This window comes from Mustela nivalis, assembly GCF_964662115.1.
Source record: "Mustela nivalis genome assembly, chromosome: 4".
Taxonomy (NCBI): Eukaryota; Metazoa; Chordata; class Mammalia; order Carnivora; family Mustelidae; genus Mustela; species Mustela nivalis.
In genome coordinates, this window is record NC_139023.1 from 67,948,101 (window position 1) to 67,973,119 (window position 25,019).

At 47.2% G+C, this 25,019-nt stretch overlaps 2 protein-coding genes and 1 pseudogene across 17 annotated transcripts in view; 2 read left to right on the forward strand and 1 right to left on the reverse strand.

Annotated features, from left to right (window-relative positions):
* The first annotated feature begins 2,981 nt into the window (after positions 1 to 2,981).
* On the forward strand, positions 2,982 to 8,828 carry TMEM271 (transmembrane protein 271). Its single transcript, XM_082728450.1, has one exon. The coding sequence runs from the start codon at positions 3,261 to 3,263 to the stop codon at positions 4,389 to 4,391; it is 1,131 nt and encodes a 376-aa protein (XP_082584576.1). The 5' UTR covers positions 2,982 to 3,260; the 3' UTR covers positions 4,392 to 8,828.
* A 9,559-nt stretch (positions 8,829 to 18,387) lies between these two features.
* On the forward strand, positions 18,388 to 19,967 carry LOC309863467 (securin pseudogene; annotated as a pseudogene). The gene has a single exon. The product of its transcript is annotated as a securin pseudogene (transcript).
* A 1,835-nt stretch (positions 19,968 to 21,802) lies between these two features.
* PIGG (phosphatidylinositol glycan anchor biosynthesis class G (EMM blood group)) overlaps positions 21,803 to 25,019 on the reverse strand; it is a 46,323-nt gene continuing 43,106 nt past the window's right edge. For 13 of the 15 annotated variants that reach the window (XR_014311127.1, XR_014311128.1, XR_014311129.1 and 10 more), the window contains one exon: positions 21,803 to 23,290. Coding sequence is in view for 8 of the 15 variants with exons in the window: in XM_082728551.1 (XP_082584677.1) it covers positions 23,077 to 23,290 (214 nt within the window). In the remaining 7 variants the exon portion in view is untranslated. The remainder of the gene's footprint in view (positions 23,291 to 25,019) is intronic. The other 2 variants (XR_014311132.1, XR_014311133.1) reach the window with 2 other exon arrangements.

Below are 25,019 nucleotides of genomic sequence, written 5' to 3' on the forward strand. Positions count from 1 at the left end.
CGGCTCAAGACCCTTCATGACAGGTCACCTGCTCTCTGGCCCCAAGGTCTCTGGAGGTCCAGGAGTTCCCAGCTTCCTCCTCAGCCTTTCCTCCTGCTGCCTGCTCCCACCTCCCTCGTCGCTCCCTCCTAGAAAGCCTTCCTTAACCTCAACACAGAGGTGGATGCCTCTTCTGCCTGCTGGCCTTGCCTGTTCTCCCAGTGAGCAGAACCAAACAGATGTTTAGGTTCTGTCACAGGACAGAGTGACACAAGGTTAGCTGACCACTGCTCATTCATTTGCTCATTCACTCATTCCACACAACCAGGGCAGGACTGAATCCTGATGGGGAGAAGCAGGGAGACAAGATGGACATAGACTGCCTGCACTGAGCAACCATGATGGGAAAGACAGGCATTTAAACCACCAGGAGTTCCTACCTGTTATGGGGAACCCTCTGCCAGGGGCTGGGAGGCAGGGAGGTGGGGGGACAGGGAGGAGGGGAAGCAGAGAGGGAGGTTAGTGGGACAGAGGTAGGTGAAGGGGTAGGGAGGCTGTGCACAGAGGCTGGGTTTGAACCCTGACTCTATTCATGGAAAGCCTCTATGAGAGTAACAGGACCACTTGACTCAGGGTTTGTTGCAAGGATTAAATAAGAAAACCTGTGCAAAACACTCTACAGTGTTTGGAAGACAGCAGGCACCCAACAAAAGTTAGTGGGGTGAAGCTAAGATCTACGAAATGAGACGGCAGAAGCCAGGTGAGGATGTGGCAAGGGAAACATACAGCAGAAAGAGGGAATAGCATATGCAAAGGCCCTGTGACAGGGAGAGGCATGATGAGTTTAAGGAACAGAGGTGGTCAGGGGAATGAAAGTGTATAGCCAAGGGTTGATGGGTTTGGGGGGGCACTCAAGGAGAGAGGAGGCCAGATCTCAAAAAATCCCAAGCCTCTAACCTTCACAGTAGCTACCACATAGCCTCTTCCGGTGCAGCCCCGCCTCCCATGCCCCGCCCCCACTCCCGCCAGGTGCAAGGACTCCAGCCTCCGGCCTCCAGCCTTCTTCGGAGGATCAGGGCGGGGCGGAGGAAGAGCTAACGTCAGTTCACTTCCGCCCCCAAAGCCTAATCAATTTGGCTGCAGCGGCACGCACGAGGAATGGAGAGACTGCTCCATCTTCTCCACGGAGGTGGCTGCAAACCTCGTCTCCCTGGAAACCGGAATAATCATTGGAAGTAAGCTCATGGCAACTCCGCTCACGCGCGTGGGTGCCACGATTATTATACAAGCTGATTTACACACTGTCCTTTTAAAACCTATACACCATAAATGTGAAAGAAGGCTCACTATTCCCACTTTTCTGGCAAGTCATCCTGCATGAGGAGCAGGACAGAACGAGGAGGTTCAGCTGATGTTCTAAAATCTGCACTGCCTGCTAAAAATACAGTGAAACCTGCTCCTCCTCACAGCTATCGCATTTCGAGTCAATCCCACGCAAATGTCCAGAGAGCCGCATGAAGGGCCTTCATATTACATTTACTGGGCAGATGGTTTCCGTGAAATGTGGGCGAGGGGCTCTTGCACGCGGGGTGCCTTGAGAATGTGGGTGTGGCTTCTCCAGACACAAGGAACCTCTGGGGGCTTGTGCCGGGGTACTCATGGGGCACCAATGGTCACGCACTCCTCGCAGGAAGGGGCATGAAACTGTGAACTCAGGGGGATGTCTCTGTAGGCCAGAACTGGCTAAGTAGGTGGCACGAACAGAGGTGTGTTCCAAAGCACCCTGCATCTCCCCTGCTCCCCCAGCGCCCCCAGCTCTTTAGCTGCAGCCACGCCTGCCTCTCCAGGATGCAACACAAAGTTATTTAACGCTGCAGTTCGCCAGCAGAGTGAGTCATGGGCTCCCCAGGCCTTGCTGCTGCAGCTGCAGAGACGGTGTGGAAGGAACCGCAGGCGCAGGCCCAGCCACTCGGCCCGATGGGACCTCAGAGGGCCTTCCGGAGAAGTCCCATCCCAGGGCACCTTACAGGAAGAAGATGGAGGGCCCAGAGAGACCTGGGGAAAGGCCATCTCGCTCGCCCCACGCGCCTTCCTTCACCCACCTAGAGGTCGGATGGTCAGAAAGAGGCTCTTACTGTCCCCCCTCCCCCCCGCTCCCCCACCGTTGCACTCAGGCTGTGAATCGCCTTCTGATGAATTAACTCACACGCACCCGAGCATGAGGAAAATTCCGCATGTCCAAATGAGATTCATCCAAGGTTCTGTCGGAGGCTTCACCTCCAGCTGGGCAGCACCTCTACCCACCTCCCCACTTGCGCCTACCTCGCCTGGTGTTGTGTTTACCTTGGCTGCAAAACCTTACACCCACCACCCCCATGCACAGGAGCTGGCGATTCCCAGTTTGCGCTGTAGGGTCCCAGCACCTGATCTCCTTAACCCTCCCCTCCCTGGCATCCAGACTCCCGCACCCATCCCCCTCAGCATCCAGGCTCACCCCTTCTCTGGGCTCCCATCTCCCGTCCCCCCACCCAAACCTCCTCCCCACCTGGGCTCTCCATTCTTGGGTCCTTCTCCTTCCCCTGTCCTGCAGACTGGTCCCCTCCCCCTCTCCTGTACCCAGGCTTTCCCTCATAGCCTGACGGCACCGGGTTCCCCTCTTCCCCTCCTCCCTGCACCCCAAGCTAACTTCCTCTGGCGTCCAGGCCGCTGGCAGGCCGGTGGGCGTGGAACCTGGTCGCCGGGGAAGTGCAGACCTAGGGGCACAAGAGGTGGGAGGTATTGGGGGGTGGACCCTTAGGGGGAATCCGGGGGGAAGGGAGAGAGCCTTGGGGTGGGGGGTGGTGTTCCCAAAGCGGCCAAGATAGTGGGAGGAAGGCGGAGAGACGGGGGGGGGCACTTCTCCTTGGGGAGGCGGCAGAGGGGCGTCCTAGGGGCTGCGGGGGTTGAGGGGAGCGGAGGAGGGCGGCGCCTGGGCCAGGCTCACGGGGCCGCGGGTGGGGTGGGGGGAGTGGAGCGTCCAGGGAGGGGCGCCGCGGGCTGGGGAGGGGGCGCGCGCGCCCTGCGGTCCTCCGCGCCGCATCGGTTCCCGGCGCGGGGCCGCGGCGGCGGCGCGAGGCGGAGGATGCGGACTCCGGCGGCGGCGGCGCGGGCCAGAGAGGACGCGGGAGGATGAGGAGGAGGCCGGCGGTCCGGCCGCGCGGCGCCGGGAGGAGGCGCAGGCGGCGGGGGCGGCGGCGGGCGGCGGCGGGCGCGCGGGGTGCGGGCCGGCTCGGGCGCGGAGGATGAAGTGGAGCGTCCGCGGGGCCTGCGCCGCGCTCTCCTCCTGCCTCCTGCTCGCCTGCGCGCTCAGCGCCGCCGCCGTCGGCCTCAAGTGCTTCTCGCTGGGCTCGGAGCTGCGCGGGGAGCCGTTCCGGCTGGGGGCGGCCGCCGGCGCCTTCTACTCGGGGCTGTTGCTGGCCGCCGGCCTCTCGCTGCTCGGCGCCGCCCTGCTCTGCTGCGGGCCCCGGGACGCGCCCCTCGCGGGGCCGGGGCCGGGCCCGGGGCTTGGGGTCCCCGCGGCCCCGGCAGGGGCTCCAGAGGCCGCGCCGGGAGAGCCGGGGGCCGCAGCCGGGCCCTCAGGGCCAGTGAACAGCCAGAACCTGCTCCTGCTCGGCGTTCTTGTCTTCATGCTCGGGGTCCTCAGCGCCTTCGCGGGCGCCGTGATCGACGGCGACACCGTGTCCCTAGTGGAACGCAAGTACTCCCACTACTGTCTGCCGCCCCGCGCGCCGGCCGCGGCCCCCGGTCCGGCCCCGGGCCCCGCGGCTGCCGCCCCCGGCCCGGCCCCCGGCGCGCAGCGCGCCCGCAGCACCCTGGACAGCGCCACGTCCGCCAAGTGCCGCCAGCTGAAGGACTACCAGCGTGGCCTGGTGCTTTCCACCGTCTTCAACTCGCTCGAGTGCCTCCTGGGCCTGCTCAGCCTCCTGCTGGTCAAGAACTACAGGTCGTCGCAGGCTCGGCGTGGCCGGCGCGGCCGGCGGAGGGGAGGCCGGGCCCTGGCGCGACCCCGCGGCGGCCCCGGGCTCCGCGCTCAACCGCCAGCCTCCCGGGCGCGGCGGGGCCGGCGGGGCCGGCGGGGCCGGCGGCTGCAGCCGCGGCCGAGCGAAGCTTCCATCCTGTCCCCGGAGGAGTCGGACTTCACCGCCCCGGGGGACTGCGCGGGCTTCGCGGCGCACCACGCTGTCTCCTACATCAACGTGGGCGTCTTCCACGCGTTCGACGAGGCGGGTGTGGAGGTGTGCTGCGGGGGGCACCCGTCGGTGGAGCTGCCGGGGTACGCGCCCTCGGACCCCGACCTCAACGCCTCCTACCCCTACTGCTGCCGGCCACCTTGCGAGGCGGGGCGCCCGTGGGAGCCAAGCCCGGCCTGCTGAGTGCCCGGGCCCACCCCAGATAGACAGCGCTCGAGCCCGCGCACGCCTCCCCGCCCGGCCGCCGCAGCGAGGGAGGACCAGGGCTGGCGTGGCGTGGCACCTTCAGGGGCGGACTGGCCTCGCGTCGCTGAGGGCTCCTCGCCGCGAGACTGGTCCTTCACTATCACCATTTCTGTGTCTGGGAGGTTTCTCTTCTTTTCTGTGTCTGTTCGTATCCGGATTCCATTTTAAAGTTTACAATAAATGTCTTGGGGTTGCCTCGCCCCCATCGCACTTCTCTTTGGCAAGTCCGGTTCAGGGTGAGAGAGCTCAGAGAGCGAGGGTGATTTCACGGGAGGAAGGACCCACGCTGAGAGGACAGAAAGAGCAGCGGGTACTTTATGGGTGGCCGAAGTGAAACAGCACCCAGCGGCAACACTTTGTACACGGATGTGCCTGCTTTTGTTGATACTTTCTTACTGTAAAGCTCTCCATAAACAGTGAAAATGTTTGGTAAATTTATTGCAATTTAAAATTGGTTAGTTCCTTTATTAAATTAATTGCTATGTTATTGAGATATTCATAAAATCGGAGTTAGGGGGCGTCGACACACAAATCAGTTTGGGGCAAATGGTTGAATTTGGTCAAGTGTTGAATTTGAACAGCTGTATTCTGCTGGTGGTTGACTCCATCCAACCAACCCCTTCCTAAAGCTAACTTTCAGACTGGCAGTGGGGTTTCTACTGCAAAGCTGGGCTTACTTTTGGCTAATATATATGGACAATCCGATTCTATTTTGGAAAATCACAGTCATAGTTTTTCTGGCAAAGATTATTTTCCTGTTAATTAATTCATTAATCTGGTAATTTTGCATATTATAGCATTTCATTTAAAATACACCCCTTAAATAGCCTTAATTGATGTGAAGGTCATACTTCTATATCCTTAGGATATATATACATGTGTGTGCATACTTACACACATTATATTGAAATGTGTACTAGATGACAGCAAAATATGTTTCCATCCGGTCTGGTGGTCTGGCTGGGAGCCAGGCTGGCTCAGAGTCTTGGGGCAAAAGGTAGTTCTGTTGCATGTGCTGGATTTGTGGAGCCAGACAGGGATGCTGGTAATTCTCAAGGTGCTTGGAGCAGAGCCCCATCCTGGCCTGAATAGTGTGTGCCTCCTGCAAAGGGAGTGTGGGCACACCCAGTGCTCTGCCAGGGGTGAGCACCACACAAAGCACTCTAGGTGAGAAAAGCTAAATGAATCACGTGTAATATCTTTCTAGTGTATAGGGGTTCACTTCTAATTGTGGGAATGTAGCCAGTTTTAGGGCTGGAGGTGGTTTCCAGGTCCAGGCTCTGGGATGAGACTTCTTAGCTCCCAGGTATCTTGCACAAACCCCAAGTTCCCTAACCTAGACAACCAAAGCCCCATCCCAGCTGCATTGGAGGCTGTTAGAGAGCAGAGGTCCCATGACCAGGCAGAGGAGTGGAGATCTGTCACCAGTTAGCACATGATCCGTGGGGGTGACAAACCCATCACACTGATGCTCGGGCAATTCCTCTGTAACATGGGGGATATGATCAGAGGCAACAGGCCAATGTTTCCTCCTTGTTATGCTGATACTGCTTGAGGGAAGAGGATGATTCACAGCCAATTTAGTGGGTTCTCATCCACAGTTCTCTTCAGATATTGGCCCATATTCAGTCTCTGGATTCAGCCAGGTTGAGGGCACAGCCCAACTAGTCCAACTGCTGGTCCTCATAGCCTGGTCCTTCTCATGCCTCTGCGTCACCAGCTCACTGGCCATTAACCTTATACAGAAAATATGATACATGGCAGCAAAAGTGGCTTTTAAGATACTTTCTCCAATCTACCTAAGTCAAATCAAGAAGGAATTGCCAGATGTTTCCTGTTTCCTGAGCAGGGATGCGCCCCACTCCTGGAGCAGAACTCTCATAGACAGCTGCCAGGCTGACCCCCCAGAACTTACACAGCAGAGGTTGCTAGGCCAGTGTAACCCCAGATTGGTGGGCACAGGGTGGGAAGGCCACTGGGCAGGCACCACCCCAAGAAAGCAAACAGCAAGGACATAAGTTGTCAGACCCCCCAGTATCCTTCTGGTTTTCTGAAATGTTCCATCTTTACAGAATTTGTGCAGCTTAAAATGTTATATGCCTTATGAATCTTTGAGATTTGCAATCAGAATCAGTGGCCTCTCTAAAGATTCAGACATTTCTTGAGCTAGAACAGAAGGCAGAAGGGGGGTGAGGTAGGTGGGTCCAGTGCAGGAGGTGGCCGGAGTTTCGTGCCATCTGTGTGGTTATCTGGCTGGGGCAGCAGGGAGCACCTGGGGGTGCTCCAACAGCTGCATTTTCCCTGGCGAACTTTTATGTGACCAACAGACTAGAAGAGAAATTTCAAGGTGCGAGTGTTTCTAACTCCACATACATTGTTAACTCCTATAGAGGCTGATATAATGGTGTGGGATACCAGGATTTTTTTTTTTCAGAGTTTATTACGGGAAATAAAATCAAGTCTCTCTAAACTTACCTTGTTCCAAAGATCAGTACTCAGGGAAATGGGCAGGGAATTATGAAGCTACTGAGCTTCCTTTGAATTAGAACTGACTTCCTTGGGCCACTCCTACGCCTGGACAGGCACCTGCCTCATGGCACTCACCTCTCAGGCCCGTCCATCCTACTTCCTATAAGTTTCAGTTTTTAAAAATTGATTCCTAATGCTCCTTAGAAAATAAAGCCAGTCCCTGGAACTTTCTTAGAATGGGTCTTTCTCTGCTTCTGAGAATAATAATGAACCGCTGCTGGCCTATTGGTGGCCAGACCGAGTTCATGACTACGATGAAGTACCGTGATGAAACAAACACATTTAGGGTTGCTCTGTGGCTTACTGCTGAGTTTATAAGTTATTGTCTCCAACACAAGGTTGTTTGTCTTTAAGGGAGTACTCTAAGACAACACATGAGGAAGCCATCAAACAAAGCGAATTTGCCTAGATTGATCAGTTAGATTGATCAGTAGGCCCTCCCAGGGTCGCAGGCATCTTTCCTTTGTTAGAGGGGGTTGTCTGCCCTTGGCAACACAAATCCGAACCACACAATTGGATTTTTGACTGAAATTCAATTAAACAATCATTTGATTTTAAAGAGCAGTGAGACAGTGTTTGTGATGAAGACCATGCAGCTGGCGATGAAAGATTTCAGTCCTGGTGGGTGTCATGGCACAGTACGGCCAGAGGCCTTGAACAGGCACACACACTCACACAGCATGAACGCACACACAAGTACAGGCACACACGAGGGCACAGAAACACAAATGCATGTGTGTGCTCGTGTGGACATGTGTACACACAGGACATGTGCACACGGACACACATATGCATGTGTGCACACACCTGCACAGACATGCATGCAAGGAGGCACACACTGCCTCATGAGACATGTCTGAGGGCCAGGCAGCAGCCCTGCTGGGAGTGTCCAGGGCTCCAGGTATAGCCTGTCTGAGTTGGAGAAGCCTGGCTGCAGACTCGCCCCCTTGCAGTGTGGTGGGATTTGCTTATGGGGAGCATGCCTGGGAGGGTGCCTGGCGGGTGCTGAGCTGCACAGAGCTTTGCACACTCTGTCACATGCAGGGGGAGGAGAGGGGGGTGGGCCCTCACCCAGTTGCCGGCACACACAGCAGCTGCCGGCACACGCAGCAAGCCACATGTGAGCCGCGCTGGCTTTGGTGCCAGTGGTGTGGGGCAAGCTGAGCTCCTTGCTGCTTAGGAGGGTCTGTGTTGCATGGATACCTGCCACGGCTTGTTGGTGCTGACCCCTCTGGGGTCACCTTCAGCTCAACTCCCCCTCTGAGCAAGGGATGCCTGCCTGCCACGCTGTCCTGTGGTACCCTCCAGGTTATTGCTGCCCCAAAGCACGGCTTTCTCATCAAGAAAGAAAGTTAGTAAATGACAGAAACCTTAAGAAAAGTGAATTCTGGCATATAAATATGTATAAACTTTATATACCTGCGTACCTATTTCTTACATGAGACGGAGGCAGCAGTCTAACGCCAACTGGTTGACTTTCCAGATGATCCAATATCTGCTTGGTTTGCCACTCTTTAACACGGTGACTGACAGGAGCAAAATACCAACAAAATGGAAAAAAAAAATGAACTTAGGAAAAGAGTATTCATGAATCATTGTGCCCCCAATCTGAATTTTCTAAGGACTTCCTGGGGTGGCAGGAAAAAGCCTGGTGGTTCCCAGAGCTGTGTTTATAACAGTTGTCTTAAAATCTCCATGTTTAGAGGGGAATCTGTTTATACATGGGAGTTTCATCTAGGGAAGCCCTGATCTCTGTTTTGCCTTTTTACCTGCCATTTATCAAGAGAATGTCAATAAAATGTCTTGTCTCTTTGGGATCAATAAAATCTGTGTTAAAGCACAGCACCCACCTCTAAACACACAGCAGTCCTTTCCTGCTTATCTCTGCCCGGGTCTTGTCCTGGCCCTGAAGGCTGTGGCCGGATGTGGCCAGATCTACCCGCAACGTGCAGGATGGGTAGGTGGGTGGGTAGAGACTGCTCTGACCTGGCACTCTCTCTGCCCTGGATTTGCTGAGGGCACCAGGAGGGGTGCCCACCTCACCTGCCTTTCTCCTCAACACCCAGGCCCCAGACATGGCGGTGCTTACCCTTTTTCTAACCCACCAGCCTAATCCTTTTCCTTTTCTCCACTCCCATTGCAACATTTCCCTAAAACACAGGTCAGATCATGCTATCCTACTCAGAAACTGCTCTTTAAGAACTCCCCTTTTCCTGAAGGAAAGCAAAATCTGGTGGACCTGGCCCAGCCTGACCCTTCGGCCCTCTCTGTGAGCTACCAGGAGCTGGGGACAACCTGAGCAGAGGCTCCTATCTGGTAGGGCTCTATGAATAAAGAGTGGGGCACACGTCAGATCCTTGGTGTGCAGTGGGAAAGCGGAAGGAGCTGTGATGCTGAGCAGGAGAATAAGGAGGGTGTGTCTCTCAAGCAAAGTGTGGGGCTGGTACCTTGGAGCTTGAATCCATCGCCTGTGGCTTCTGTCACAAAGCACGGAAACTGGGTGGCTTTGCTCACAGTCTGCAGCCTGAGATCAAGGTGCTGGCAGAGTTGGCTCCTCCTGGAAGCTCTGAGGAAGAAGATTCCAGATCTTTCTCCCAGCTTCTGGAGGCTGCTAGCGATCCTTGGTATCCCAGTCTCTGCCTCCATCTTCACGCGGTCTTCTCATCTGTCCCCGTGTGCCCTCCTCTGTGTCTTACAAGGACATTCTCATGGGATTTAGGTCCTGCTCGAATCCAATGCAAATAATGCCATGCTCTGGGTGGACCATACTTTTGGGGAGGACAATACTGAGGGCAAAGCTCAGTTGAGGTTTGTGGTTTGCTCATTCTTTCCTGCAGGAAACATTTATGCCTTTCTGTGCAGGCCTAGCTGCAGAGGACCTCAGAGGACCAGCACTCCTTGCCTGGGACATGCTGTGCGCGAATGACGCTGCTGGAGCCCTCATCAGACTATGGGTATTTACAGACTGAATAGATCGTCCAGATGAATATTCTAAAAAAAGCTGAAACATTAAAATTAATAGCCCAAGGGGGAAAAACTTTCTGAAAATAAGTTATATGTGATCTATTTGCAAATATTTTGAGATAACAGCCATACTAACTACATTAATTTGCAAATCCAGACAGGCATATGTCATTCTTCTCTCCATGCAGGTTTGGGGCAGGAGTGGCCTCAGGTGCCCGGGAGGTTGGGGGGACTGCCAGTAAAGCTGGGAGACAAAGGCTTCAGGACCCCAGGCTATTTTGGAAAGTGACCTTCTCCCTCTGACAGGGATTCCTCTAGGCCTCTTTACCTCAGGGCATTTGCAGGACCTTGGGTCAGCCTCTGTCTTATTCACCTTAGGAGCTTTCTTTCTGCTTCCTCTCTCAGCTCCAGCCTTGGTTCATGGTTTCTCATTCTGTGAGAATGCCTGTCCCCTGTACCCCTGACCCTGTGTCCCCTTGTCCTGGCTCAGCTGGGCCATCACCTTTGCTGGGACCTCCCTTGAATTCACCTGCAGGACAGTGTCTGCCCTCATTCCTACCCTTGTCCCAGTGGGCATGCCAGTGAGAGTCCCTCTTGTCTTTTTGGTGTAACTGGCATTATTTCCCCTCTATCATTACTCCAGTTCTCCGTAGTGGAGTCATCCCCAGCCATGAGATCACTGCCTTCCCTCACTGCTCTCCCAACACCATTCACTCCTGAGGCTGGGGAAGGAAGGCCCTACCAGCTGGCAGAGGCCTCATCCTCACTTGCCCATCCAACAAGGGTTTCTGAAGACTGCAGGCCAGCCCTTGGGGCTCCACGGGGAACCTGGCGTATAAACCATCATCTTTGTCAGTGGTGTGGGCCTCACCTGATAAATGGCTAGCTTGTCTGGAGCACTCAGCCTGGGCCAGGCCCTTTAGGCTCTCTGCCCCTTTAATCCTGGGAACGATGACTTTACAGGTGGGAAAACTGAGACTTCAGGAACTCAATTCTGCCCAGGATGGAGCCGGTGTGGGAGCTGTGGCCTGAACTCGGTCTCTCCTGGTGCCTCAGACACCTGCCTTGTTCTAGATGCAAGGCAAGACCAAGGATCTGTTTCTAAGCAGCATACCCCAGGTATGGGATGGGTAGCATGACAATCTCTGTGTCCTTCCAGACTCTGGGTGCTTACAGCCAACGGCCTGTTTGTGACTCCCTTCAGGGTCCCTTAGGACCCTAAACTCAGCTTTTCCTCTAAATTCAACATCTTCCCTTCTGGGCTGAGTGGCTCTACCCCTACCCCTTCAACCACCCTAGAATCTTGTCCACATGTCCTGCACACACCCATCTCCCAGCTCTTCAACGCAGCACTCTGTTAACTCAGCTTATCAGTGTTTCCTTCAACAACTGTTGGCTGGACCAGATGTCTAATTCCAGACGTGCCGCACACTCCCTAACCTGCCACTTGTCCTGATTCAAGTGCAGGTGCTTGCTCTTGGGAGAACTGGAGGGTAAATAGATTTTACATTCAGGGTTTTCTTTTTTTTTTTTCCACACAAAGTCCAGAAGTCTGCTTGTATTTTACACATAGAGTACATCTTAGTTTGGACTAGCTGCATTTCAAATGCTCAGTAGCTGCATGTGGAGAGTGGCTGCCTGCTGGTCTTAGAACAGCCTATTCTTGTACAGGCTTCTTTTATTTTGATTAGGGAAAATGTTCAACATGAAGTATTGCATAGAAATAACACACATGTATCCACCACTTGGATTGTTTGCATTGCCATCAAAACAAAAACCTCAAATTTAAAAATTTTAATAGTCTAAAATGTTATTCTCCATATTTCATCCATATTTCTCTTTTATTTTTATTTATTTTTTAAAGATTTTATTTATTTATCAGAGAGAGAAAGAGAGAGAGAGAGAGAGAGAGCGCACACAAGCAGGGGGTGGGGCAGAAGCAGAGGAGGAGAAGCAGGCTCCCCACTGAGCAGGGAGCCTGATGTGGGGCTGGATCCCAGGACTCCAGGATCATGACCTGAGGTGAAGGCATGTGCTTAAGGACTAAGCCACCCAGGCGCCCCCTCTTCTATTTTTAAATATATAAAGTATGGCAGGAGCAGCCAGAGGTTCCTCCTCGTCCTTTGGACCAACCCTCATCTCAGGTTGGTTTCAGGTCATTCCCAGGGATATTTTTGTGCTTCTGCCACAATGTGTGTGTCCATGTACCACCATATATACAGTACTGTTTCTGCATGTTTTTAAACTTCACATAATGGTATCATACTATGTTTAATCTTCATGCAATATGCTGTTTTGCCCTCAGCATTACATTTTTTAGATTGATTTGTGGCTTTCCCTGTACCTCTGGCATATTTACTCAAACTGACATATTGTATTCTGTTGTGTAGATATACCGCAGCTCCTTCAACATTCCCCTACGGAGACACTCCTGGATTACTCCCCTTTCCACTTTCATAATCCACACAGTGGCGAAAACCTGTCCTCTTGTTTCTGTGGGTCCCACACCCAGATGTGATCGTGGGACATGTGTATTTCAGCTCTGCTGGGAGCTGCTGGTTACTGTGTACTGTGCAGTGTGGACACAGGTTGCTAGAGTCACAGGACCACCGGCAGGAAATGCCCTGGCCCCCATCCCTCCACACCTGCCTCGCTTTGGCTTCTTGTTCTTGGGGAAATGGTATCTCGCTGTTCTCACTTGCATTTCCACTATTGCTAGGGAGGCATCTGTATTTGCTTGTTCAGTCTTCTGTGTTGTTCTTGGACCTTTCCACACATTAGACTGTCACGTGGCATACAGAGTCTTGCCAAGATGTGGGCTAAAACTGTGTTGGATCAGTATGTTAATTTAGGGGGAATGCTACCTTGACAATTGTGAGCCCGACCATCCTTCTTTGACTAGGTCTGTCCCTTCACTTATTTGGGTCTTCCTTTATGTCTGTCAATAAAGTTTAATATTTTTCTCTGTGAAATACTTGCATGACTTTTTTCAGATCATCCCTGAGATACATTTCAAGTTTTGTGGTTATTGTCAATGCTGTCTGTTTGAAAACTACATTTTCTACTTGTTTGGTTTAAAGACAATTGCTGACCTGGCATTTGGATCTTGTCCCCAGCAATGTTGCAAACATTTCTTCTCAGTTCTAATAACTCGTCTATTTCCAATATCATCTATGACTATTGATGGTTTTGGTTCTTGCTCTCCAAACCCCCTGCATGTTTTCTGGCCCAAGTGTTCTTCCTAAGATCTCCCACATAAATTTGAGTATAGGTGGGGATGACAGGACTGAAGGCACTAAGTATGGGGCTCACCTGGGATCTTGGTAGATACCCGTTAATACATTAAGTGTATTTTCTTCTATTTGTAGTCTGCTAAGAGGTTTTCTGTTGTTATTGTATAAAGGGGTACTGAGTTCCATCAGTGTCTTTGTCTCATGAACATGGTCATTTTCCCTCCAAATTCATCTGTTATTGTGGTCAATTACTCTCATATATTTTTCAATTTTAGATCAAGCTAATAATGCATCTAGTTTCAGTCAGTTGTACTATTTTTTCACCCTCCTACTCCATATTTCCTCCTGAATGAGCACCAACTCTCTTTGGTAATATGCTTCTGTATTTATAGAAAACAATGATTTACACTGAAATTCTAATTATTTCTATTTTGGGCATGATTACTGATTTATTACTATTGAACTTACACCCCCAACTTGACACACAACATTTTCTCACCACATTGCCTGTACTGTTTTGGCTTTTTTTTTTTTCATTTTTCACCAAATTAGTATTCTACTTTATTAAGATCATAGACATTGTCCACAGGTAAAGTATACAGTGTTCCATGAAGACAGTGTCTTTTTTGTTTTCCTTGAAATTAACAACTGACTGATGTTTTCCATGAAACTGACAATACATCCCCAACTTTTGACAAAAGTGAAGCGTCATCTCCATGTGTCCAAACATGGCAATTAAAACAGGCTTTCTTTTTATATGGGCCTCCCTACCCAAGTCCCCATTCCCTCCCGACATGGGCTCTGTGGGTCTCTGTAAGTCAATACTGGAGATCCCCCCTTGCTCCTCTTAGGTCCCTGCATGTAGCTATACACCGTGTCCCAATATCTTCATGGGCAGGAAGTGGGGCTGAATTCTTAAGTGACACTGGCCAGTCACAGATGTTTATAGCAGCTTTATTCATAATTGCCCAAACTTGGAAGCAACCAAGAGCTCTTTTAATAGGTTACTGGATAAATAAACTGTGGTACTTCCAGACCATGGAACATTAATCAGTACTAAAAAGAAATGAGCTAGGGGCATCTGGATTGCTCTGTCAGTTAAGCACCTGACTCTTGATTTCAGCTCAGGTCATGATCTCAGGGTTGTGAGATGGAAATCTACACTGGGCTCTGCTCTGGGCATGGCATCTGCTTAAGATTCTCTCTCTTCCGGGCACCTGGGTGGCTCAGTGGGTTAGGCCGCTGCCTTCGGCTCAGGTCATGATCTCAGGGTCCTGGGATCGAGTCCCGCATCGGGCACTCTGCTCAGCAGGGAGCCTGCTTCCTCCTCTCTCTCTCTCTCTGCCTGCCTCTATGCCTACTTGTGATCTCTCTCTGTCAAATAAATAAATAAAATCTTTAAAAAAAAAAAGATTCTCTCTCTTCCTCTCCATCTGCCTGTCCCCATTCCTGTCTCTCAAAAATGAATGAATGAATGAGTGAATGAATGAATGAATGAATAAGACAAACCAAGACAGTGCCAGGCAAACAGATGTGCAGTCATTTTATCCTCCTGGTACATAGATCATCTTTGTTAAAACAAAACAAAACAGAAAACAAACAAAAAACAAAAAACAAAAACAACCCAAAACAAGCTAAACCATGAGAAGATACGGAGAAACTAAATGCATATTGCTAAGTGCAAGAAGCCAGTCTGTCTAAAAAGGCTTCATACAGGGTGCTTGGGTGACTCAGTTGGTTAAGTGTCTGCCTTTGGCTCAGGTCAGTACCCCAGGGTCCTGGAATTGAGTCCCACATTGGGCTCCAAACAGGGACCCTACTTCTCCCTCTCTCTCTGCCCCTCCCCTCTGTTTCTGCTCTCTCTCTTAAATAGGCAAATGAAATCTTAAAAAAAAAAAGGTTACATAGATACTGTATGATTCCAACTGTATTAAATTATGGAAAAGAAAAAACTATGGGGACAATAAAAAGATCAGTGGTTTCCAAGGGTTCAAGGGAAGGAGGGATGAATCTGTGGAGCGGAGGGTATTTTTTAGGGCAGTAAAATTATTCTATATAATAATATAATGATATATACATGTCATTATACATTTCTCAGAACTAATAAAATATTCAAGACAAAGAGTGAACCTTAACGTAAACTGTAGACTTTGGCTAATAATAATGTATCACCATTGGCTCACCAATTTTATCAAGTGTACCTCACTAATGCATGATGTTAATAAAAGAAACTGTGTGTGGGGGGACTGTAATATGAGAACTCCCTGTACTTCCCAGTGAATTTTTCTGTATCTCTAAAACTATTCTAAATCATAATTTCAGTCATTTTTTTTGAATAAAAGACAATGGGAAAATAAAACGTAATGCTAACAAGTATTAATCTAAAGAAGACAAGAAAGAAACATATGAAAACAGTGACAAAAAGTGAAACAAACAGAGAAGTCACAGGTCTAAATCCAGCACTACAAATAATTGCATTAAATGTAAATGGGACTAAATATTCCAACTAAAAGGCAGAGACTGTTAGAGTGGATAAAAGAACAGGACCTAAGTTTTGAATTTACAAGAGCCTTTAATACACTTAAAATACAGACATAGTAGGTTGAAATAAAAAGGCTGGAGAAGTTATATACCAACACTAATCAAAAGAAAGTTGAAGTGGCAGTATTGATATCAGATAAAACAGATTTTAAGATAAAGAGTATTACCAGCGATGAAGAAGTAGATTTCATACTGACATAAAATAAATGTATCAGGAAGACATAACAAATATCAATGTACATGTGTCTAATAACAGGTTTTAAAAATATTTTTAAAAATTTTATTATTAAAGTATAGTCCACATACAATGTTATATTAGCTTCAGATGTACAACATAGTGATTCAACATTTTTATGCATTATGCAATGCTCACCACAATAAGTGTAGTCACCATCTGTCACCAGGCAATGTTATTATAAAAATATTATTATTATTATTATATTATTTTTTTTATTTGACAGTCAGAGATCACAAGCAGGCAGAGAAAGAGAGGAGGAAGCAGGCTCCCTGATGAGCAGAGAGCCCGATGTGGGGCTCGATCCCAGAACCCTGTGATCATGACTTGAGCCGAAGGCAGAGGCCCTAACCCACTGAGCCACCCAGGTGCCCCTATTATAATATTATTGACTATACTCCCTATGCTGTACTTTTCATCCTTTTGACTTATTTATTTTATAACTGGAAATTTGTACTATTAATCTCCTTTCCCTATTTGGCTTGTTCCTATACACCCCACCCTGGCAACCAGTTTGTTCTTTGTGTTTATGGGTCTGTTTCTGTTTTTGTTGTTGTTTTGTTTTTTAGATTCCACATGTAAGTGAAGTCATATGGAATCTAAAAAACAAAACAATAACAAACAGAATTTCATTTTTTATGGCTGAGTAATATTCTAATGCATATATATACCACATCTTTATCCATTCACCTACCAATGAACATTTAGGTTGATTCCATGTATTGGCTATGACAAATAATGCTGCAATAAACATAGGGATGCATATAACTTTTTGGATTAGTTTCTTGTTTCTTTGGGTAAATTCCCAGGAATGGAATTACTGGATTGTGTGGTATTTCTGTTTTTAATTTTTTGAGGAAACTCCATATTTTCCATAGTGGTCGCTTCAGTTATTAATTCCAGCAATAGTACATGAGAGTTCTCTTTTCTCCACATCCTCACCAGCACTTGCTATTTCTTTTTTATTTTAACCATTCCAACTGGTGTAAGATGACTTATTGTGGTTTTCATTTGCATTTCCCTGTGATTAGCAATGTTGAGCATCTTTTCATGTATCTGTTGGCCATCCATATTTCTGCTTTGCAAAAATGTCTGCTCATTTAAAATTCTTTTTTGGGGGAGCACTTGTGTGACACAGTGTGTTAGGTGTCCAACTCTTGGTTTTGGTTCTGGTTGTTATCTCAGGGTTGTGAGATTGAGCCATGACAGGATCTGAACTCTCTTCCCACCTCCCCTGCCCCCCCCCCCAACTCTCTTTCAAATTACAAATCTTTTTTTTTTTTTAAGATTTTATTTATTTATTTGACAGATGGAGATCACAAGTAGGCAGAGAAGCAAGCAAAGAGAGAGGAGGAAGCAGGCTCTCTGCTGAACCCGCCCATTGCGGGTCTCGATCCCAGGACCCTCAGATCATGTCTTGGGCTAAAGGCAGAGGCTTTAACCCACTGAGCCACCCAGGCGCCCCCCAAATAACAAATCTTTAAAAAATAATAAAATAGAATCTTTTTTTGGTATTGCGTTGTAGGAGTTCTTTATATATATTTTGGATACTAATCCCTTAGCAGATATATCATTTACAAATATCTTCTCCCATTCAGTAGCTTGCCTTTTTGTTTGTTGTTGGTTTCCTTCACTGTACAAAAGCTTTTTAGTTTGGTACAGTCTCCATAGTTTATTTTTTATTTTATTTTATTTTTGCCTGAGAAGACAGCCACAGAAATTATGCTACTGCTGGTAAAGAAATTACTGCCTATGTTCTTCTCTGGGAGTTTTATGGTTTTAGGTCTCACATTTAGGTTTTTAATCCATTTTGGGTTTATTTTTGTGTATTGTGTAAGGAAGAGGTCCTGCTTCATTCTTCTGTATGTCACTGGTTTTCCCAACACCATCTATTGAAGAGACAACAGATGTCTTTTTACCGTTGTATATTCTTGCCTCCTTTGTGATAGATTAATTGACCATATAAACTTGAATTTGGGGTGCCTGGGTGGCTCAGTGGGTTAAAGCCTCTGCCTTTGGCTCAGGTCAGGATCCCAGGGTCCCAGGACCGAGCCCCACATCGGGCTTTCTGCTCGGCAGGGAGCCTGCTTCCTCCTTTCTCTCTGCCTGCCTCTCTGCCTACTTGTGATCGCTGTCAAATAAATAAATAAATCTTTTTTTTTTGAAGATTTTATTTATTTATTTGACAGAGAGAGATCACAAGTAGGCAAAGAGGCAGGCAAAGAGAGAGAGGAGGAAGCAGACTCCCCGCTGAGCAGAGAGCCCGATGCGGGACTTGATCCCAGGATCCTGAGATCATGACCTGAGCCAAAGGCAGCGGCTTAACCCACTGAGCCACCCAGGCACCCTAAATAAATAAATCTTAAAACACACACACACACACACACACACACACACACACACACACACACACCTTGAATTGTTTCTGGCCTATCCCATTCCATTGGTCTACAGGTCTATTTCTGTGCCAGTACCATACTCTTTTAATTATAGCTTCACAATATATCTGGGAATCTGGGATTGAGATACCTCCAGCTTTTTTTTTTTAACTTTATTTTTTCAGTGTTCCAAGATTCATTGTTTATGCATCACACCTAGTGGCCCATGCAATACATGCCCTCCTTAATACCAATCACCAAGCTTACCCAACCTCCCACACCCCTCCCTTAAAATTGCTTTGGTTAGGCCAAGTCTTGGATGAGTTTGGCTGTCAATCCCAACCCAGTCCAGAATGGCTACTCTGATCTTTGTTAATAAGGAAGGTGGAGAACCAGGCACCTGTGGCTCTCAAGGACAGGCTGAAGCCAGGGTCTAGGACTCCAGCCAAAGCTTTAGATGGGAGTTCTCACGTTTCAATACCAGGTGTAGGCAAAATGTTTGATGCTCAAGCAGCCTTAGCTAGAGTTGACACAAAGTCTTTGGGAACTGTCAACAGAGCCACAGAAAATTCAGTAAAGACTAATGGGCCTCACAGTCAGAAGCGGCCAACCTTTTCTGCCTAAAAGGTGACTGAGAAGACTGTCAAAGCAAAAAGCTCCATTCTTGCCTAGGATGACACCTTTCCAGAAATAGAAAAATTATTTCCCTTCAATCCTTTAGATTTTGAGAGTTTTGACCTGCCTGAAGAGCACCAGATTGCACACCTACCCTTGATTGGAGTGCCTCTCATGATCCTTGATGAGGAGAGGGAACTTGAAAAGCTGTTAAAACTGGGGCCCCCTTTACCTCTGATGTCCTCTCCACCCTGGGAGTCTAATCTGTTGCAGTCTTCCAAGCATTCTGTGGACCTTGGATGTTGAATTGCCACCTGTTTGCTATGCCTTACATATTTAAATTTCTTAGCACTTAGTAGCTTGTATGTTTTGTATTAATAAAGCAGCTCTCTCAAAGACAAAAAAAATGCTTTGGCTATTCAAGGTCTTTTGTGGTCCTATACAAATCTGACGAATATTTGTTCTAGTTTTGTGAAAAACACAATTGGTATGTTGTTAGGAATTGCACTAAATCTGTAGAATTGCGGGGGGAGTGGAATATGGACATTTTTAACAATATTATTTCATTCATGAGCATAGTATAGCTTTCCATTTGTTTGTGTTGTCTTTATCAATGTCTTATAGTTCTTACAATAGTGGTTTTTCACCTCCCTGGTTAAATTTACTTGTAGGTATTTCATTTTATTTTGGTGCGATTGGAATCAGATTTGTTTTCTTAATTTAGCTTTTTGCTACTTATTGTTAGTGTATGGAAATGCAAAATACATGAAGCAAAAACTAACAGATTTAGAAGAGAAACACATAAATTCACAATTATAGTTGGAAATTTTAGCTATCTTCTTGGCAATTGAAAGAATAAGTAGAAAACAAACCAGTAAGGATGTAGAAGGTCTAGTTGACAACAAGTACTTTGGCCTAATAGCTATAGGACATCACATCAAACAATTGCTGAATCCTTTTTTTTGACCATTGCACATGGACTGTTCATCAAGACAAGCCAATTGCTAGGCCATAAAAGTGAAGCAGGAAATATTTCAAACTGAATGATAATAAAAAATGCAGCGTATGAAAATTTATAAATATAGTGAAAATAAAAAAGGTAAATTTATAGCTTTAAATGCTTATATTGGAGAGGAAAAATGACTTAAAATGATTTTAAGTTTCTATTTTATTTTATTTATTTTATTTTATAGGATTATCCTTGGTCCCAGGAACTGTCCTTCTTCTTCTTCTTCTTTTTTTTTTTTTAAAGATTTTATTTATTTATTTATTTATTTGACAGATAGATCACAAGTAGGCAGAGAGAGGAAGGGAAGCAGGCTCCCCTCTGAGCAGAGAGCCCAATGTGGGGCTTAATCCCAGGACCCTGGGATCATGACCTGAGCTGAAGGCAGAGGCTTTAACCCACTGAGCCACCAAGGCACCCCTGTTTCTATTTTAAAAAGCTAGGGAAAAAGACACCAATTAATAACCATATTAACTATTCGGTGGCCAGGAACGAGTTTTAAGCATTTTACTCCCTAACGTGATAGCGTGGTACTTACATGTAGACGTTTTGCTATGTGTAGCTTTACTTTAGGGAACTGGCTGGGTCCTTTGTTATGACATGAATTGTAGTCTCATGGTTTTCTATTTAAAATAATGGAAAATAGATCCCCAGTTAGTGTTTTAGCATGAAACAACGGATTTTCAGAATGGATCATTAAGTTGGAGATGTCCTATAACTAGAAAAAACAATTTTAGAAAGTGATAAAAAATCTTAAATATTTGTAAATACTAGATATCTGTACATTAAGAAACACTCTCCCATCAAAATGACAAGAAATAATGGTGTTGAGGATGTGGAGAAAGGTAACACTTGTGCACTGTTGGTGGGAATGTAAATTGGTGTAGCCACTGTGGAGATGATATGGAGGTTCCTTAGAAAGTTAAAAATAGAACCGCCATCTGATACAGTAATTGCACTTCCGGGTATTTACCTGAGGAAACAAAAACAGTAACTCAAAAAGATTTCTGCATCTCTGCATTCATAGCAGCATTATTTATAATAGCCAAGATGTGAAGACAAGCTCAGTGTCCACTGACGGATGAATGGATAAAGAAAACACGACATAGACACACACACACACACACACACTCACTCAGACACGAAAAAGAAGAAAATCTTGCCAATTGTGACAACACAGATGGATCCTGAGGGGATTCTGCTAAGTGAAGTAAGTCAGACAGAGAAAGACAAATACTGTATGATCTCACATATATGTGGAATCTAAACAACAAAAAACTAAGCTCGTTGATACAGAAAACAGACTGGTGGTCATCAGAGGCAGGGGTGGAGAGTGGGTGAAATGGGTGATGGGGGTCAAAAGATATAAACTTCCAGTTAGGAACAAAGTCCTGGGAATATAACTTGCAGCATGGTGGTGATTGTTCAAGATGCTGTATTATATATCTGAAAGAAAGTAGGTCTTAAAAGTCCTTATCACAAGAAAAAATGGTAACTCTGTGGTGAGAGGTGTTAACTAGATTGGTCATGGTGACCATTTTGCATACAAATATCAAATCATTGTGTAAGTTAAAGCTGTAAGCTAGAGAGTTTTGGAAAACTTGCATCTGCCTCTGTGAGTGTCCAACGCTGGAACACTTTTCTGAGGAGACTGCTGGCAATAATGACTGATTTCTGGCGTGAACACTGTATGGTGTCAACGTCTGCACAGGTGTTGTTTCCACATGATCCTACAGAATCCTATCGGGACAACAGACCCACTCAGGAAGCAACACAGACAGTGAACTTTAATAGAGCAGAACACAAAGTACACTGACACAGTTTCAGAGTCCACACTGCAACTATTATTTTCCTTTTTAAAATAACTTTTATTTTCAAGTAGTTTAAATCTCATAAGAAAAAATCATACAGAAAGATCCATGTACAGTTCACCCAGCTCCCTGCAATGGCATGTTAACACGTACAGAGAACCTGTCAACCAGGCAATCCTGTTACCTCAGGTGCAGACCTCAATGGGGCTTTACCTGTTTTGCCGGCACTTGCTTTTCCTCCAATTAACCATTAAGGAACCAGTGTCTGTCAAGTTTTAGAGTAGTGTCAAAAAGAACATCTACAGTGACTACAAAAAGGATTTAAAAATATTCCTCCCTTTCATCAGGGAGGTAGACAAACCATAAGAGACTCTTAATCATAGGAAACAAACTGAGGGCTGCTGGAGGGGAGGTGGGAGAGTAATGGGGTAACTGGGTGATGGGCATTAAGGAGGGCATATGATGTAATGAGCATTGGGTATTATATTCCACTGATGAGTCACTGAGCTCTACCTCTGAAACTAATAATATATTGTTAATTAAATTTAAATAAAAAAAGACATTCCTCTCTTTCCCAAGTCATCTGTGTGACTACCTCAACCAAACACACACATGACCACAGACAGAATGCAAACTCTAACCCAGTCTAACGGAATAACTTAATCTTCAACTAAGACACTAAAGAGAAGTGCGAAAAGGTAAAACACCACCACTCTCCACAGTAGATATTCTTGGCTTGGAAAAGTTATTTTCCTTAAAAATATTCTATGTTAAGATGGAATGAGTTTATATCTTTATACTTTCAATTAATAGGTTTTGAAATGTCTTAATGTTGAAAGATGTAACACACACTAATGCTCCTTGAGACCTCCAGTGGTTTCTAGAGTTATTAAGGGGTCTGGGCTCTGTGAATAAACCCCGGCAGCAGGTAAGCCTCCTCCCAGAGTTCCCAGGCTCTTGGAAGTCCACAAACACCATAATAAACCCGAGACCTTTTTATTCACCAATTAAAACACACACATTTGAGTGAAATCTTAACTTATTGAGAGGAAATTAAAAGTTCAGAACTTTATGGAGTGATTGTCAACAGGGGAATATGATTCATATTCCAACTAAATGATTTTAAAAGTGACCCTTTAAACCATTATTTAATCTATATTCAAGTACATCAGAGAAAGAAACTGAAACTATTCAACTTTGTAGAATTCACAATTTTCTTTAGAACGTTCTTGTGTTTAGGCAGATCTTTATCTCATTACTCAAATGCATGAAGTGAATAGTAGACTTTAAAAACATTGTTTTTGCAGTGGCTAAGACTTTGTGTTGGTTTGATCCATGGCCGTGAAGAACACACAGATGGCAGCTGTGATGAGGACGTGCATTCCCTCATAAAGAAGTTTTGGAGAAAACACACTCCATATAAACAAATGGTGACGCAGGGATGTCACCAAAATGATATATGCGGAGACTGGAAAAGAACAGGTCAGTGCGTAGCAGAAGCAAGCGTGACTCAGTGCAGAACCACTGTTAATACAAAGGGAATGTGTATTAGTATATGGCTCTTTTGCATCACATAAGGTATGAACACATACGTAATCAGTATTTTTATTGTGAAAATGGCTGTGGTAACTCTTATTCCTGGTATACCCCCTGCCCAATCTGGTCAGTCTGGTGGGCCCATCCAAGGGGACAACAGCTGCAGGTGGTGGCCTTGTCACTTTCTAGTAACTCAACCTGCAAAATATTTGTGAAAAGTGTATCCCCAAATTTTGCAATAGTTATGTTTAAGAATTATGTGCATGTACTACTGTAAAACATATCACAAACGCTATGAAACATAATGAAATGAAAATCACACAGGATGAGAAACATGTTTTGAGCTCTGCTTTGTGCTGCCCAGTGAGGCATCTGGTGGGTCTGGTCTGGGGACACTGGCCTGAGAGGGCGTGCTAAGCAAATTAAGAGCAAAGAAGAGCATTCTCAAACATGTGCACACCCTCAAAGCATACGTCTGTCCTCCCTTTCTTGTCAAACCATCACACAATCATTACAGAAATCTAATGTATTCCTGAAGGCAACTTCCTGAGACTGCTTCTTCTAAAATGAGAGTTCCATCACACACTCACAACACCTCACAGATCCTCAGAGGCCAGGATTTCCAGGCTCTTGTTAAAGCCCAGTTCCAGGTCTGACATCTCCCGCAAACACCATGATGACTACAGGTAGCCTTTCTGGGGCTGGTAAATGCCGCACATCACCGCTGCCCTCCCCTTCCTGAAATATGACCCCCATTACACACACAGCCACTCTCACTGTGTAGGACTCTCATCAGCATGGCCGTGCACAGGGATAGGGACGTGGGATTACTGGAGTCCCAGGTGGGGAGCAGATGGTCTTTATGCTCTAGGGGATCTGGGGGGGGGGCACCATGATCACACTGGGAAGGGTCTGGGCACGAAGGGTGAACAATGAGGAGTTCTGTGTAGGGGGAGCAAAGACCCTGAGGCGGAGAAGCGAGTGTGTACAAGTGTGCCTTTATGTGTGTGCACGTATGTGCTCTGCAAAGGAGTTCCTAGGCCTAGCGACTCAGCGCCACTACCTGTGCCACTCAGATCACCTCGGCAGGCTCAATGTCTGACAAAAGATGCCAACAGCCACTCGGGCCAAAGGATGCCTGGCCCCTCACGCTCACAGCTCTTGCCCTCCGCTGTGCCCTCACCAAACCTGACTGGCTCCCCATCTTGGGCCTTGGTGCCAATCCTTTCTTCCTGCTGGGTTCTCTAGCTGTTGCCTCGACCCCTGGCAGGGGACAGTCTGTTTGCTTCTACTTGCCACCATCCTGTGGCCTCATCCCTGTGCATGTACTCCTCCTCCCTCCCTTGATTGGTTGTGATTACTTTTACCCATATGCTCTTCTTTGGGAGGCCCTCCTGACCAAAACCAGCAGACTCAGGGGCTCAGCCATTCTGACCTCATCTCTATGACATGCTCAGCAGATGACTGACTCATCTTTCTGCTACTGCTGCCAGACCATGAACTCCTCGGGGGAACCCTTGCGCCTGCACCTTGGGTCCTACTCAAGATCCAGTCCCTTAGGCAGAGATCTCAAGGGAGCTGGGCCCTGTGGCATTACTTCATTAACTCCTTCTTTGAGGGCCACTGCACCAACACCTGCTGAGGGAAACTCTTGGGAAAAGCTTCATGAAGGAAGCTTGCGGCTCATGGCCCTGCTACCCTCTCCTGGGAAGTGCCA

Bases quoted from the DNA above. Each gene is read 5' to 3' on its own strand.
- TMEM271 (XM_082728450.1), top strand. From the start codon at position 3,261: ATGAAGTGGAGCGTCCGCGGGGCCTGCGCCGCGCTCTCCTCCTGCCTC.